At 33.3% G+C, this 18,361-nt stretch overlaps 1 protein-coding gene across 1 annotated transcript in view; it reads left to right on the top strand.

The window, feature by feature from the left end:
• LOC127163266 (Na(+)/H(+) exchange regulatory cofactor NHE-RF2) overlaps positions 1-18,073 on the top strand; it is a 38,063-nt gene extending 19,990 nt beyond the window's left edge. The window contains exons 3-6 of the mRNA XM_051106418.1: positions 9,774-9,974; positions 13,471-13,624; positions 15,277-15,380; positions 16,942-18,073. Of these exons, the coding sequence (XP_050962375.1) occupies positions 9,774-9,974; positions 13,471-13,624; positions 15,277-15,380; positions 16,942-17,109 (627 nt within the window). The 3' untranslated portion in view covers positions 17,110-18,073. The remainder of the gene's footprint in view (positions 1-9,773; positions 9,975-13,470; positions 13,625-15,276; positions 15,381-16,941) is intronic.
• Positions 18,074-18,361: the final 288 nt, after the last annotated feature.

Below are 18,361 nucleotides of genomic sequence, written 5' to 3'. Positions count from 1 at the left end.
TGATTGACATGAGCGTTTTACCTCTGATCAGCTGTAACAGTCCAACCTCCATGTTTTGATCCTGGAGCAGGGATGTAAGTTAGACAAGAATATCTCAGATTGAGCGATTGAGGTGTTGTGTTGCTGGATGTAATAATGAACATAGTGGTCGTCATTTACTCCAGACATCTGAGCTGCTGAAGATGCAGTGGATTACGTTTGTTTGTGAAGGGAATGCGCCTCCCGATCTACATATATCCGTCTATGTTCGCACGAATCATTCGTGATCCAGCTTCACCTACAGCAGAAGGGTTATAAGTGTCGTGGTGTGTTTTGGTGGTATGGAGGTGTAATGCGGACACCTGCCAGAACTACTTCAGCCGTGCATTTCCCTGAAAATAAATACACACTTTCGAATGTTCGTCAGCCAATCAGATTCAAGCATTCAACAGTCCTTAGTATACAGTAAAAACTGAAATATTGCAAACTATTATCACAATGTAAAATAAATGTTTTCTATTTGAATATATTTTAAAATGTAATTTATTCCTGTGGTGCAAAGCTGAATTTTCAGCATCATTACTCCAGTCTTCAGTGTCACATGATCCTTCAGAAATTATTATAATATGCTGATTTGCTGTTCAAGAAACATTTATTATTATTATCAATGTTGAAAACAGTTGTGCTGCTTAATATTTTTGTGAAAACTGATTTTTTTTTCCTGGATTCTAATGAATACAATGTTCAAAAGAACAGCTTATATTTTACAACATTATAAATGTATTTACTGTCACTTTTGATCAATTGAATGCATCCTTGCTGAAAAAAAAAAAAAATGTAATTAAAATCTAACTTCAGATTGACAAATTCCTTGTGGCTGTGATTGAGAGTAAAGGTCAAAGGTTATCGCCCCATGCTGGTTTGGGTGTAACATCACACCCTTTTAAAAAAGGCTTTTAACAGACTGACCACTATAGTGGAGGTCATCATGCATTACAAAAGTTACAGGTATAACTATAAGTAGGCATTACAACAGGGGTTAAATCGTAGTACGAGAACATAAATGAGGTATGTTATGTGGCATTATAATTATTTACCCTCATAATGCATTATATTAAAAGCATAGTCAACATCTTCTCAAGTTTTATCATGTGTGTTACCAAAACAATGTGTTAAAACTGTACTTCTGATGTCGTTACACTCACAAAACATGTTTTTGGGGGAGGAAGTGGTGTCGCAAGTGGTTGGGAATTTGGTCTAATTGATTCAACATGCTTGCTAGGGGTCACACAGCTACGAGGGGGGCTGCGTAACACAACACCGCTGTGTGTAGATGTTTTTTGCTATGGAAATTGATTGGTTGTGAATAAGGCTAAAGTGAAACATAATGGATTATTTTCATTTTAAAGTAAACACAAATAGGCGTTATAGTTAGTTTTGATTTTTGCGCACAAAACGAGTGTTTCAGATCATTTTGCATGTAGGAAAGTCCATATGATGTGGAAAAATAAGTTCATATGTGTGTATGTTTCCAGCCTCCTCCCTGCTCTGATCTGTGTACTTCCTGTGTGACTCCCTCCTGTGTTTCCTGCTGGGGGTGAAACACCCGTGTCGGTTTGTCCATCTGCAGAGCCGTGAGGCACGGGCGTCAGTGGGGGCCCCTCTGCTTTGCGCCCTGCCGTCTGGGTCCCGCGTCGTGTCAACGGCTGCAGGCGGTGCTGCCGTGCGGAGCGTGTCTGTGCTGGACTGATAACATGGGTGTGGGGCTGTGCAGCATCATCAACATACAAAAAAACACATTACAAACGTGAGAAGAACAGCTATGCGGAAAATACAGCTAACATGTGAAGTAACGTTCATAGTTAGGGAGGTCAATCGTAATTAACTGAATCGAGTATACTTGTGGTTTCAATTGGGTCCATTAATGATTCTTTGAATCTGAGTCTTTTTTGGCCTTTTTCATATAGCCTGAACTACATATTACACAAAACTGAATTAACAAACCAATGTGGCAACATTTTATGTTGCGCTATATTGAATGTTTTTGATTCTCTAAAAAGAATCAACTCAGTAGAGTCATTTGATTGAGAATCAGACTGCACTAGTTACACTGTCTTGAATGTTTTTGATAAAAAAAAAGAATCAGGTCATTAGAGTCATTTGTTCAGGAATCAGAACACGCTTGTTGCACAGTATGTTTTCGATTCTTCAAAAAGAAACGGATCATTCATTAGACTGAGAATAGGACTATACTTGTTGCAATGTATTGACTCAACTGGTAAAGTGTCAAAGAATGTTGATTCACTAAAAAAAATGTCTCATTAGAGTTATTTGTTCAGGAAACAGACTGTACTAGTCACCCTATACTAAATGTTTTTGAAAGTACTGACTCATTAGAGTCATTTGTTCAAGAATCAGACTTCATTGGTTGTGCTGTACTGAATGTTATTGATTCACTAAAACAAACTGACTCATTTGAGTCATTTGGTTAGGAATCAGACTGCTGTAGTTGTGCTGTATTGCATTTTTTGATTCACTAAACAAACTGTCCATTCAAACCAATTCATTAGAATCGTTTGTTCAGAAATTCAACTACACTAATTGCACTAAATGTTTTTGAATGACAAAAAAAATGACTTGTTGAGTCATTCATTCAGGAATCAGACTATACTGGTTCCACTGTATGTTTTTGATGAATCAAAATAAGTAGTTTATTAGAATCATTTGATTGAGAATCAGAGAAGTTGAGAAGTTTAGCTTTACTGAATGTTTTTGATTCACTAAAAAGAACTGACTCATTAGAGTCATTTGTTCAAGAATCAGACTTCATTGGTTGTGCTGTACTGAATTGTTTGATTCACTAAAAAACGGCCCATTCAAACCGATTCAATAGAATCATTTGTTTAGAAATTGGACTACACAATAGTTGCACTATGTTTTTCATTTACAACTGACTCGTTAGTCACTTGTTCAGGAAACAGACTTCACTGGTTGTGCTTTACTGGATGTTTTTGACTGAATGAAAAGTACAGGCTCATTAGAATCATTTGTTCAAGAATCAGACTTCACTGGTTGTGCTCTACTGAATTATTTTGATTCACTAAAAGAACCAGCCAGTTCAAACCGATTCATTAGAATAATTTTTTCGGAAATTGGACTACACTAGTTGCGCTATATGTTGTTGGTTTACACAAAATAACTTGAGTCATTTATTCAGGAATCAGACTACACTGGTTCTATTGTATGTTTTTGATTCATCAGAAAGAACAAGCTTATTAGAATCATTTGATTGAGAATCAGACTACTTAAAGCTGTACTGAATGTTTTTGATTCAGTAAAAAGCATTAGAGTCACTTGTTCAGGAAACAGACTTCACTGGTTGTGCTTTACTGGAATTTTTTTAATTGAATAAAAAGAATTGGCTCATTAGAATAATTTGTTCAAGTATCAGACTTCATTGGTTGTGCTGTACTGAATTGTTTGATTCACTAAAATGATCAGTCCATCCAAAATGATTCATTAGAATCATTTGTTTTGAATTACAAAATAAAATGATTTGTTGAGTCATTCATTCAGGAATCAGACTACAATGATTGTGCTTTATGTTTTTGATTTATTAAAAGATCCAGCTCATTAGGATCATTTGATTGAGAATCAGACTAGTTAAGCTGTACTGAATGTTTTTGATTCACTAAAAAGAACTGACTCACTAGAGTCATTTGTTCAAGAATCAGATTTCATTGGTTGTGCTGTACTGAATGTTATTGATTCATTCAAATGAACTGACTTATTTGGGTCATTTGATTGAGAATCAGACTTCATTGGTTGTGCTGTACTAAGTTTCGATCCACTGAAAGAACCAGCCCATTCAGACCGATTCATTAGAATCATTTGTTCATTAACTGAACAACATTAGTTGCATTATATGTATTTGATTTACAAAAGAAATGACTTGTTGACTCATTAATTCAAGAATCAGACTACACTGGTTCCATTGTATGTTTTTGCTTCATCAGAAAGAACCAGTTTATTAGAATTGTTTGATTGAAAATCAGACTAGTTAAGCTGTGCTGAGTGTCTTAGATTCACTAAAAAGAACTGACTCATTAGAGTCATTTGTTCAAGAATCAAAATTAATTGATTGTGCTGTACTGAATGGTGTGATTCACTAAAAAACGGCCCATTCAAGCTGATTCAGTACAATAATTTGTTTGGGAATTGCACTACACTATAGTTGCACTATATGTTTTTAATTTACAAAAAAAATAACTAAAAAGAACTGACTCGTCCATTTGTTTGAGAATCAGACTGCTGTAGTTATGCTTTACTGCATTTTTTGATTTACATAAAATTTAATTGTTAGAGTCATTAATTGAGGAATCAGATTACACTGGTTGTGCTGTGTGTTTTTGACAGAAGAACTGGTTCATAAGAGTCATTAGTCTGTAATCAGAATCCATGTTTGAAGTGAGTGTGTAATTTCTGTTGTGCTTTGTGTTGTGCTCTGGATGCCCCAGCGGTGAAAGGGTTAATGATAGTCACGTGCGAGAAATCCCAGAGGTCCTAGTGTCAATAATTCAGAAGCATCTGTATCATTTTACAAGCCAATGCTTTGAAACACACGGCCAGCGTCTTATTGTGACAGGAAGTTTCAGGAATGCTTTGTGCTGCATCTGCCGCTCTTCCGACTGTTTTCCCATACTTATCCCACACATCTCCGTGTCCAGGCCAGGAACAGAAACCTCAGGACCCGGAGTGGCAGGAAGAGGGCGTAATGCTGGGGAGCACTGAGGGGTGTGACAATGGAAATATTCTAACTCTGATGGTTCAGCAGGGAGGTTTATTTGCACAGAATCATAAAGCCGTATGGAGGTATTTAGAACAGTGGAGGTGCCGGAAACAGAGAAATGCTTGTTCCTCCTACCAGTCCCAGACTCCTCTCTGGTTTCTCACTAACAGTAGTTGTTCTCTCAGAGGTCAGCTGTGTTGAGGAGGTGGGATGGACAAGTGTTATCGGTCGCCTGCTCCTGAATTCAGAGGAATAATGCATTGCCTGTCTTTGATTGTTCTTAACCATATACAATTGAAGTCAAAAGTTTACATGCACCTTGCAGAATCTACAAAATGTTAATTATTTTACCAAAATAAAAGGGATCATACAAAATGCATGCTATTTTTTATTTAGTACTGACCTGAATGAGATATTCCACATAAAAGACATTTACATATAGTCCACGAGAGAAAATAATAGTTGAATTTATAAAAATGACCCTGTTCAAAAGTTTACATAAGCTTGATTCTTAATACTGTGTTGTTACCTGGATCATCCACGTCTGTGTTTTTTTGTTTAGTGATAGTTGTTCATGAGTCCCTTGTTTGTCCTGAACAGTTAAACTGCCCGCTGTACTTCAGAAAAATCCTTCAGGTCCCATAAATTCTTTGTTTTTTAGCATTTTTGTGTATTTGAACCCTTTCCAACAATGACTGTATGATTTTGAGATCCATCTTTTCACACTGAGGACAACTGAGGGACTCATACGCAACTATTACAGAAGGCTCAATAGCACGATGCATTAAGAGCCAGGGAGTGAAAACTTTTGAACATAATGAGGATGTGTACATTTTTCTTATTTCGCCTAAATATCATATATTTTTTTCATTTAGTACTGCCATTCAGAAGCTACACTAGATACATTACATGTTTCCCAGGAGTAAAATTTAAAAGTTAAATTTACCCTGATCTTTAAATTCAAAAAGTTTTCACCCCCCTAATGTAATACTGTATCATATCTAAAACAGGAATTTAATTCATGATTAATAGTATAATACTTTTATACTTAGATTAGTACGGTTTTATTAAGTAAAATACCTTTAGTGTAATTTTCAAAATGTTTGTCTTTTTGAAATCTTTACTGATTTTTTTTAAGTAAACTAAGTAAGAATTTGTATTTTATTAGTAATATTTCAAGATGATTGTTCACTTGCTTATTCAAAAATATTTTTTTAGAAAAATCATGTTCAAATGTGAGTCTTAAATGTCATATGTTAGTATTGTGAGGAACGTTTATTTGTTCATCTCTCAATCATCATCGTATTTCACTGCATTATATGTTTTGCCCCCACAATAATCATAAATATAACATTTTATAATCATAAAAATAAACATTTAATATTGTCTTAATAAGGCATATTATTGGGAGACATAGTGACAACTGATATTTATATACATTTTATGTATGAAGTCTGTTATGCTGTTATACGTACAAGCAGTATTAATTAAGATATTAGGCTAGTATTTAACCTAACTGACCAGAAATTATAAGAACAAACACGAATGTTGTTGAGATTCTTGCCCTGGAAATTCTGGTTCAGTTTTATTCCTCAGACAGTTTTTTGCACTCTTCTCCTTGATTTGTTATAACTTTTGGCAGTCTATATTACTCCAAATGTTTTTCCTAGTCTGACCGATTAGTACAGCCCAAAACATGGCAATAATTGAACCTTTTCAGCTGCAACAATCAGCAAAATATGCGAGTTTTGTTTGGTTCAGTGACACTGTTTACATTCAGTGCTGCCAATATGACCAACTGACGACGCATTGTGAAAACACTCAGTCTTTGCAGGATTAATATTAACATACTGAAGAAATCAATTTAACCCTTTATAGTTCCACAATATACACCTAGATATAGACAAATGTTAGTCAAAGGCACTTCATCTGAAATAAATGTTAAAAATGCACTTGTTTTCGCTTTTCCACATATGGAGTCAGCCTTTACTGGTTTATAAAGTACTTCTTATCTGAACCCCCTTTGTCTAGGTCAGGGGTCACCAGATCTGGTCCTGGAGGGCCGGTGTCCCTGCAGAGTTTAGCTCCAACCCTAATTAAACTCACCTGAACCAGCTAATCAAGGTCTTACTAGGTATACTTGAAACTTCCAGGCAGGTGTGTTGAGGAAAGTTGGAGGTAAACTCTGCAGGACACCGGCCCTCCAGGACCAGATCTGGTGACCCCTGGTCTAGGTCATGTCTCAGAAGCGTTTCATTCTTTACCTTCAGATACAATATCATTTAAGCAGACAGTGCTGTAGTCTGTTCTTCCTTCAAACAATGTGCGTTTGGGGGTCTGCTGTCTCCAGCCTGTCAGATCAACTTACGTACGGCTGTCAGTCAAATGACTCTCATCCCACCAAACAGGTCAAACCTCAGCAAACACAGACAGCGAGACTGAGAACATTAACCGTTTGTCTGGAAATTTATCCTCCAAGTTTTTTAAAATTTGTTTTTGAGAAACACAAATCAATATAATTTGCATTTTCAAGCACACGCTGCCGTTCAGAAGTTTGGGATCACTAAGATTTTTGTTTAAAAAAAAAAAGTCTCTTATGCTCATTAAGGCTGCATTTATTTGTTTAAAAATACAGAAAAAAAATTATATTGTGAAATATTATTACGATGTAAAACAACATTTTTCTATTTTAATATACATTCAAATCTAATTTATTTCTGTGATCAAAACTGAATTTTCAGCATCATTACTCTAGTCTTCAGTGTCACATGATCATTCAGAAATCATTCTAATATGCTGATTTATTATCAATGTTGGATACGGTGCTTCTTTTTTAGGATTCTTTGATGAATAAAAAGTTTAAAAGAACAGAATTAATTTAAAATAGAAATATTTTGTAACAATATACACTACCATTCAGAAGTTTGGGGTCAGCAAATTTTTATTCTTTCTTTTTTTGAAAGAAATTAATACTTTTATTCAGCAAGGATGTGTTAAATTGATAAAAAGTGATAGCAAAGACTTCTATTGTTAGAAAAGATTTATATTTTGAATAAATGCTGTTCTTTTTAACTTTTTATTCATCAAAGAATCCTGCAAAAAAGAATCACAGGTTCCAAAAAATATTTGGCAGCACAACTGTCAATCATCATATTAGAATAATTTCTGAAGGATCGTGTGACACTGAAGACTTTTGTAATGGCTGAAGAAAATTCAGCTTTGCATCACAGGAATAAATTATTTTTTAAAGTAGATTATTTGTAAAGTAGAAACCATTATTTTATATTGTAATAACATTTTGCAAATTACTTTTTTTCTGTGTTTTTGATTAAATAAATGCAGCCTTGATGAGCATAAGAGACTTTTAGAGACTCTTTTAGTAAAAGATTTGTTCTTAATAGACTCGCCTAATGGACCTTGACCTTTGACCTTCACTTTAAATACTGCCTCCTCATTGCATAGTGAATGTTCCTTGGTTTTTTAAAAACATGTTCTCTTTTTGTATTCGCAAGAGTGGTTATGTGCTTTCTCCTGACTTTTTGTTTATTAAATAGAGCAGATCTGCTCTGGATGCATACAAGACATTTCCTTTCAATTTGGTCTGATGCTGACTTCCAGTATGATTTTAAACCTCCATATTAAGCGGTAAAAACTAAAAGGATTTACGTTTTAACAGTAAAAGTCATCCTGGATTCCTTTGCAGTGGCCTGTTTTATTGCGACTTTTACAACCATTATACTGTATGATGCATTTATGAGCACTTACATGTTCAAAACTCTCCATTTTTATGGTGTGATAAGTCCTTTCCAAGGTGTTTGTTTCTATTGTTTTTTTGAGTTAAGGGCAGAAAGGTAATAATTTCAAAAATATGCACACTAGTAATTGTGATGCATGTGCACACGCCACCAGATATGTAGGAGTATGTCATCTTGTAACCTGTAAAAAAAATGCTCTTTAAAAAGCACAAACCGATTTTGACATGTTCGTTATGACACTTTATTGTGGTTTCTATGGTGACGTGGCTATTTTTGCTCCCATTTGAGAGTTTCTCCTCTGGCAGGCTGATAATGCTTCACGTGCTGCTGTTAATTCACACAACCAGCATCTTTCTGTTCTCCTCCTGGCCTCGCTTTCAGTTTTCCAGGCATCCTGCAGTGTCAAACAGCGTCCTTCGTGCCATTGTTGTGTATTGTTTCCACTCTCCTTCTTGGATGAATGGCAGATTTCCTGGCTTGGATCATGTTATTGGTTTTGTCCTTTGCAACCTTCAATTACACATTTTTATGAGTATTCAAATCACAATGGTGGAATTCATTGTGAAAGCAACCCTGTTGTTATATTTTCAACAGTATTACACACAAAAACATTTAATTTTGTGTTTGTTATCATGATTTCTGAGTTGTTCAAGCAACGTTTAGCAATTTTACTAACTGATTTACATCTCTTTTACATTAAAGAAGACCTATTATGCCACATTTTACCAATCTCAGGTGTCCCCAGCATGTGTCTGTGAAGTTTCAGCTCAAAATTCCCCACAGATCATTTCTTATATCATTTTGAAAAGCCTATTTTGAGTGGAAGCAGAAACATGCTGTTTTCATGCATGTCTCTTTAAATGCAAATGAGCTGCTGCTCCCGCCCCCTTTTCCAGAATAGGGCAGCTCGTAACTCGGATACTTTGCTACAAAACATCTGCTTGGTTTTAATTATCATGTCTGTCGCACTGAAATCGTGTTTTAAACCATAAAAGGCCACAATGCTCTTTCATGTCTTTTGCGCTTAAACGGTCAAATACACACAAGTTTACGTTAACAACACACATGAGTTACAAAAACAGTTGTTTATGTCTGTGAAGGTAAACAGCTGGGAAAGAAATTGCATGTTTATATTAGATCTTTGTGGCAGCAGTGTAAATATACAGTACATGAATCAATAAAGTGTGTCTAAGTAAAGATTTAGCTTTAGGTTTATTTGTATCTAAGTGTCTTTATTTCTCCTTTCACAGGAGGTTCAGCCCTCATCGGAGTCCTCGACACGGGACCCGTCTGAGCTTCTGCCGAGGCTGTGTCACCTGGTGCGGTCCGAGACGGGTTACGGCTTTAATCTCCACAGCGAGAGGTCCAGACCGGGTCAGTACATACGGGCTCTGGACCCCGGCTCGCCCGCTGACCGCGCTGGACTCAAACCACAGGACAGACTCATAGAGGTGAGACACAAATAATTCTGATGCTGCCGAAATGAATCTTTCTAACCATTCCCATAAGGGAAAGCACACACATGTGCATCAGTGTACACCGTGATGATGCCAGATATACACCCACACTTTCTAAATTCACTTGTGCATTCACACTCACACACCGACCATCCATCACATTCAGATGCATGTGGGCGGCTTGTGATATGATGACTCGCACAAAATATTTCTGTGCTTGAGAGACTGAGTCAAGCAAAATAACATACTGTTGAAACTTACATTTGCGATCGGCAGAGCCGAATACATCCTTCATTATCACCGAAATGAATAATAACATGTTCTCATAACCTCTGGTAATTCATGAACTTCTTGTGTGGTTTACTTCGATTGAGTGTGAATTTAACATATTTGCTTAATCTAATCAATGCAATGTTCAAAATGATGAACTTTTATGAAATAGTTATAGCAAGTTTCTATTTCAGCTATAAATGCTGACGGAAAGAAGAAAAACGACACTGTTTTATAGATAATAAATGGTGAATCTTATAAAACCCAGATGTACTATAAGTTTCAACAAAATCACAAGAAAGGAAAAATGCTTTAACATCAAGGCCTATTTTATTCTAACTTTAAATAAATGTTAAAAATTAAACAATGACAATTTAAAATCAACATCATTTCTCAATTATATATACATGCATATATGCATGTATGCATTAAAAATATTAGTTCTGTTATATAGGACTTAAATTAAAATGAGCATAATTTATTTATCAATTATTTATTAATTTCTGTATTCCTATATTTAATATTAATATATTTAGATGTATATTTTTATATATTTATATAAATGAATGACCGCATTTATATAGCGCTTTATATGCTATGCTTTACAATTTTATTTACCACCACCAGTTAAATAGATGTTTATATACATATATGCATTTTATTTAACTTTAAATGTTAAAAATGTTATTCATTTTAAATCAGCATAATTTCTCAATTATTTATATATGCATTTTATTTAACTTTAAATAATGTCAAATGTAATGAAAATTTTAAATCAGCATAATTTCTCAATAATTTATTTATAAATAAGCATTTTTAACTTTTAAATGTTAAAAATTGAAAAGTTAAAGTAAAAATTTAAATCAGCATAATTTCATAAATTCAATATATATATATATAAATTAGGAAATGTAATTCATTTTTTTTAACTTTAAAAATATAACAGAATAAAAAGTAATGTTGGTTATGTAAAAGTTTATTACAATTAGGAAATTTAATATATTTATAATTTAATTAGTAATTTCTATATTGCTATATTTAATATTAATATATTTAGATGTCATATATTATTTAATATGTAAATTTCATATTATATAAGAAAAATACAAAAAAGTCATATCTGCTATGCAAGACTTTATTCAAATCAGCATAATTTACCAATTAATTATATATATATAGTATATATAAGTAATTAATAAATTATGCTGATTTGAATATAAAAGTCTTAATTTTTTCTACTTCCGACTTTTTATTAAAATAAGCATAAATTAAAGGCAGAAGGCCTTTTTCAACTTTTAATATTATCGATTATCATTGGAATTATGGAAAAGTAAAGCAAGACTTAATTTTCATGCAAACAGTCTTAATGGTCCTTTAAAAAGCCTTTAGTTTCTTTAAGCACAATATAATTTCTTACTTCTTTCTTTTGATTTTGAGGTGAACTGCAGCTCTGACAGCATGATCTTGACCAGTGTTGTGAGGTTGACCAGTTCAGACAAACTTTCTCCCTCATTTCTCTCCATCTCTCAGTTGTTGTCCAGCCTCAATATAAGAGTGAGAGTCCTGCCCCCTTCAGTTTTGGGAAACAGCTCAGGACACTGATACCTGAAACCCACCCGGCTGCCGCTGCGGCCACAGCAACACCCGTTAATATTTGATGGTGTTCAGTTGAATACAGCACACGCTCCATCTGTCCTCGGGACAAACACTCAGATTAAATCACCTTCAGCAGAAGGGGAGCGCGCGCGGCTCTCGTGCCCTTGTTTTTGTTTTGATTGATTTGGTTGTAATTTCGGTAAAAAGTCTTCCTCGCCGTCTCTCCTCTGTTCGGCTTGTTGGGAACCTAATTCTACCACAAACCGCGTTGCTAAGCAACCAATAGCAGGGCACTATAAGGCAAAACTGAATGAACAGGTTTATCAGGAGATAAATAAAGCTTTTACATATGATTAAAGTCACTGAGGCAGAAGTGAGGATTTACCCCACAATAATCTATTGATTAAAAGCTTTTATACTTCATCACTGTAACTCTACTCTCTTTAAATGCTTACGAAAAACAAAAATAAACCATGGCAAATGGTAATACTAGGCTTCTTCCTACCAGGATAAAGTACTTTACAGTATCACTTTGTGAAATCGATTAGAAAAATAATTGTATGGTGCATTTTTATGTATGTAAATAACTGAAATACGGACAATAGTTGGCCGAGATACAACTATTTGAAAAGCTGCAATCTGAGGGTGCAAAAAAATCAAATTATGTTTTTAGCAATTCATATTACTAATCAAATATACAAATATTTGTATATTTGCTACAAATATACCCGTGCTACTTAACACACACACATATATAATTCTATTTTTTTACATTTTATAAATTATTTTTAAAAATGTATGTGTCTATATATATATATGTTATTTATTAATGAACATTTAAAAAAGTACAAGAAATTGTATATACATTATTTAAAACATTTTTATTTATATATATATAGAATAAATTATTTAAAAAAATTCATACAATTTATATATAATTACAAATTATTTAAAATTATACACATTTATTTAACATTAAAATTGTATTCTATTAATTATTAATGTATATATATATACACACACAAGCACGTTTATTAAATAACATTTTAAAAGAGTTTTTAAAAAATTATATATATACATACATTTAATTGTTTTACATTATTTAAAAATATTTTTTATTATAACTATATATAGCATAAATCATATTTTACATTTTATTAAATATATAATTATCAATTATATAAAATTATACACACACACATATATACATACACACATTATTTATTAATTGTTTAACATTTCAAAATCTTTTTGTAAATTTTATTACAAAATTATATATATATATATATTAAAAATTACAAATTATTTACAATTATACACATATATATATACATATATATAAACACACACACATTATTTATATATATACACACACATTTATTAACTGTTTAACATTATTCAAAATCTTTTTATTGCAGATTTTATTTAAAAAAAAAAAATATATATATATATATATATATTTAGAAAATCTAAAATAAAATGTATTTTTTATTCTGTATATCTATACATATTTATAATTTATAATTGCAGTATCCAAAAAAAAACATTACCATGGTAACATGTCCAATATATACAGTATATAAACATGGTTAAATACATACTCCAATCAAGTCTGTCTGTGCAGGTGAATGGAGTGAACATCGAAAGCATGAGACATGCTGAAGTTGTGGCCTTCATCAAGAACGGCGGGAACGAGACGCGTTTGCTAGTGGTGGATCCGGATACAGATGAGCATTTCAAAAAGATGGGCATCACTCCCACCAGCATCCATGTCAAAGGTACAATAAAAGACTTCACTCAAGAGAATTCACCCAAAATCCAATTAATAAGCTGTGATATCAAAGAGAGCAATATAAGCCAAGTCAAATTTATTTGTATAGCGTGTTTCACAATACACATTATATTAAAGCAGCTTTACAGAAATTCTTGCTAATGTTTACTTGAAGGGAAAGCCAGGTATTAACAGCATAAATAATGTCTGTCAGTGAAATATGTAGTAGAAAACCTATAAAAGACTTACATTATTTAAAAAATCCACATTGTTTTATACATATTTTGGACTATGGGGGGCGCCATTATTTCGATGACGTAAATTGGTTGCACTAGGTGAGGCAAGTAGAAAAGCGTTGTAAGTCTTCATTGCTTTTCTAGCGATCAAAAGATGAGAAAAGATTGGGAAGATGCCTGCGGACAAATAAAACTACCTAAAGACCTGTGTCTTTGTTCTTTCCTCAAAGGCCCCGATGCCTTTGAGGCTTTTAGTAGACCACAGCTACTGAAAGAGCTTACAAACGGCAGAGACAGGAAACGCTAGATGCCATCCTGACAGGATGTAAACGTGCCGTCGCTTGTCATGACGCTGCAGCCACTGAAGGAGTTTCTCAGTGCAGATTTCACTCGATATCAGGAGTGTTTAGACTCCTTGTGGGGGAAAATCGATGGTACGACATTTGGTTTAAGCCTGCGCTTATATATTATATTATTTAGAAGCTGTGGTCATCATATCAGTATTTTATTTTCTGTGGTTAAAATAGCAACAGGTAGCACCAGTAGCTCACCGAGTGCAACCATTTCACATCATTGAAGTAATGACGCCCCCCATAGTCCAAAATATGTATAAAACGATATGGATTTTTATCCAAAAAGATATTTATGTAATACATCTACATGCCTCTACATCAGAAAGAAAAATGATTTTGAATCCAGATGACTTTTGAGTTCAGTTTGCTATATTGCACAATCAATGTGTTTGTGCAGCCTTGATTTCCTCTTCCTGGGATTTGAGGGGGAGTTTGACGTTTTTTTTCCGTGCTAATGGTGCTTTTGAGCTTTAGAGACAGACAGATGTTCGGCTTCCTCTCGGGGCTCTATATAGACGTGTGAAACTCTGAACAAAGGCGTCTAAATCCATGTTCTCTGGGCTTCATCCACGTCTGGTAGCCAGCAGACACGTGGCTCAGATTAGAGTTAAATTGAGGCGAACACCTTAAACAGGCTATTGACATCTCTTAGATAACTGGTACTTTGCAGGATTCTGGAAGGTCGTTCCAGCCCAGTCTGCTTGCTTTTCTGTTTGTTTTCTTTGTATCGTTTTCATGCATTTTATTCTGGATGAGTAAATCTTCTGCGTCAGGTCTTTGAACTTCAGGTGACCCAGTTTAGGTTGTTCAGGCCACAGATGTATGCTGCTTGTATGCCACAGCTCAGTTTTCTTTCTCAAGAGCCTTTCTTAAGGTTTCCAGCTGTAGCAATGCTCTTCTCAAGGAAGTTCATCACTGCACATGTTTCTATGAATGTACAGGGTCTTCATGCATTATATACTGATAAACCTACATTGGACATGTACATTTATGGCTGTCACAATCAGCCACAATGTTCTCTGTTGATAAATGAAGAGCAATCTGAACATTTGTTCTTCTAATTAAAACAGATTTTGATGAGTCCATAACTAATGGCTCCTCCAGCCCACATGTGAACGGGACGTCCTCACGATCCACATACTCAGACGGCAGCAGTCAGGACAACAACACACAGGTGACCAAAACAACACAAATGCATCTGCAGTTATTATACTGTATAATATGTCTATCTTATATTTATGGCATATTCATGCATTAAGTAAAAAAAACTAACAAAAACAAAAAACAGTTATATTGGCACTGGCATTTGATTCATTTGTGTGTGTGTGTATATTCAAATCATAATATACTTAATAATTGTATAAATTTTATATATATATATAAAATGTAGAAATTTTAAAAGGTGTATATATATATATATATATATATATATATAAGTCAAGTTATATACCGGTATATTTATTCAAGTTATAATGTATTTAATAATTTCATATATATATATATATATATATATACACACACATTTTAAAGTTATATATTCTAAATATATATATATAATGTACATTAAATATTTATTGATATTTAATAATTATATATATATATATAAATATAAATCTAATGTCAAAATATATTTAGTAATTCTATAAAACAAATTATATATATATATATATATATATATATTATAAAACAAATATATATACATTTTAAAGTTATATATTCTAAATATATATTCAAATCAAGTTATATATACTATTGATATTTAATAATTTATATATATAATATATATAATAATATATATAATAATTTGTTTTATAAAATTACTAAATACATTTTGACATTAGATATATATATATATATATATATATATATATATATATACATCTAATGTCAAAATGTATTTAGTAATTTTATAAAACAAATTATTGTATTTTATAATTTTATAAAACTAATTATAATATTTTATGAAATTTTATTTCATTATAAATTACTTATAATACTGGTATTTATAATACATTTCATCTATTTAAATTTAAATCAACATGATATCAAGATGACAAAACACATTTTAGGGGTCAGATTTCTGTTAATTAAGAAATTTCAAAGTAAAAAAAGTCTAAATATATTTAATATTTCACATGTATCAATTTAAGAAACTAATTATTAATAAATTAATATATAATAATAATAATTTAATATATATATATATTTTTTTTTTCATAATGTATTAATGTAAACTCAGTGTATTTAATAAATGTATACGTTTTATAAATATATATATCAAATACATAATAAGTCAAAAATATGTATATGAAATGTATACATTCAAAATGTATTTTATAATTTTTATTTTATTATTTTTACATTTAATCAATTTAAATTTCAATCAACATGATGTTTGGATGACAAAACATTTTGAATGTCAGATTTTTTTTTTTTTAACTGACACACACGCACACACCATTGCTCAAAAGTTTGTAGAAGAATGTAGTAATGATGCAGAAAAACATCTTTGCATCCCATAAATAAATTATCTTTTAAAATGTATTTAAACAGAAACCATTTATTTAAAATTGTGATTATATTTTGCAATATTACTGTTTGTACTGTCATTTTGATCAAACAAGACACTTCGTAATTATTCCAAACTTTAACTTAAGCGCTAAATACTCAATATTTTAAGCATACTGTAATGTGGCTGCTTCAAACTGTGTTATGTGTATATTTATATATTGTAGTTCTTGAGGGAAAGCAGCAGTCATCTTCTCGACCCGTTTGAAGAAATAGGTCTGAGTCTGAGCCCCACGGCGGCGGAGGCTAAAGAGAAAGCCCACGCCAAGCGTGCCAGAAAGCGAGCGCCCCAGATGGACTGGAACAAGAAGCACGAGATTTTTAGCAATTTCTGAACCTCCTTCCCCAGAGAATCTCCCCCCTACGTGTGTTGCATTCAAACCCATGAACACGTGACTGCTTTTGATGAAAAAGAGGCACCTATTTTTGTAGAAAATGGAAACTTGAAACATAAAAAATTGAAAGACACACCCGGAGGGGATGATGTGAGTTGCGCAACAGGATTTCTATCTTACGAAAGGCTAAGAAAGTCAAAAATCGATGGTCAAGCTGCTCGGATCTCTGCGTCATTAGTGTTCACGCTGTTTATTCGACCACTTCAATATAGCACGTTGACAAAAAACGTACATAATGGAATACAAAAGCCAAATGAGACTAGCATACAGGACTGTGCTTTTGCAGAACTCAACAGAACAAAATCATGCTATTCAATTTAGGACCAAAATAAGGAAGCTCATTTTATGTAATACGTCTTTTATGTGAATCATGGGAGGATTTAGAATTGTTCTTTTGCCAAAGACACAACCTATAATCGACCTGATGAGTTTCGATTGTCTTGAAGGGACGTACCACTGTCGATTATCGAGTTCGAGGAATTACTGAGATTTCAGAGGAAGAAAGAAAAAACTGGAGTGACCCAGAAAGAGGAATCTGCACTTCTTCAACACTAGAGGACGCTGTTTATGCACATTTGGGCTTCATTATGAAAGAAGACGGAGTTAAACAGAACATGCTGAACCACCAGAGGGAGCATCACAACACATGCTGCTTTCTTCCAGCTCAGTTGACTGCAAGAGAAGTGAAACTTGTGCATCGAACAAGTGCAAAGTTGCAAGATTCGCCACAAAGACTTATTGCTGTATTTACAGTGTAGTGTCTACTGGTGCATTCTAGGATGTGGATGCAACAGACAGGTGTCATGCGAGTGGTCACAATCATGCAAAGCCGAATCGTTTCGGAACTAACGTAATAAACCTCGTAAAACAATAAAGCGTAATGCATGCCTTATCTATAGAGAAATGAGTTTGAGGAAGAGACGTTTGAAGCAGTATTGATGCTGTCAGGGTCACTGAACTTTGTGCATGAAGACAGCTGGATTCACACATGACACTCATCTCTGAAGGGGGTCTCTGTTATGGATGTAAGATTCCCACCTTTATCATTTTGAATTTTAGTAACGCAGGCATTGTGAAAGCTTTCTAGAGAGCGCTATATGCATTTACAGCACACATATTGTGATATATAACATCAGCATTACTATTATTCGTTTTAATAATTCATGATACGTTCCATGTTTGCAATTTAGTA

Source organism: Labeo rohita, chromosome 3 (genome assembly GCF_022985175.1).
Source record: "Labeo rohita strain BAU-BD-2019 chromosome 3, IGBB_LRoh.1.0, whole genome shotgun sequence".
Taxonomy (NCBI): Eukaryota; Metazoa; Chordata; class Actinopteri; order Cypriniformes; family Cyprinidae; genus Labeo; species Labeo rohita.
The sequence above is the reverse complement of the archived record's forward strand: the minus strand, read 5'-3'. Positions and strand labels throughout refer to the sequence as shown.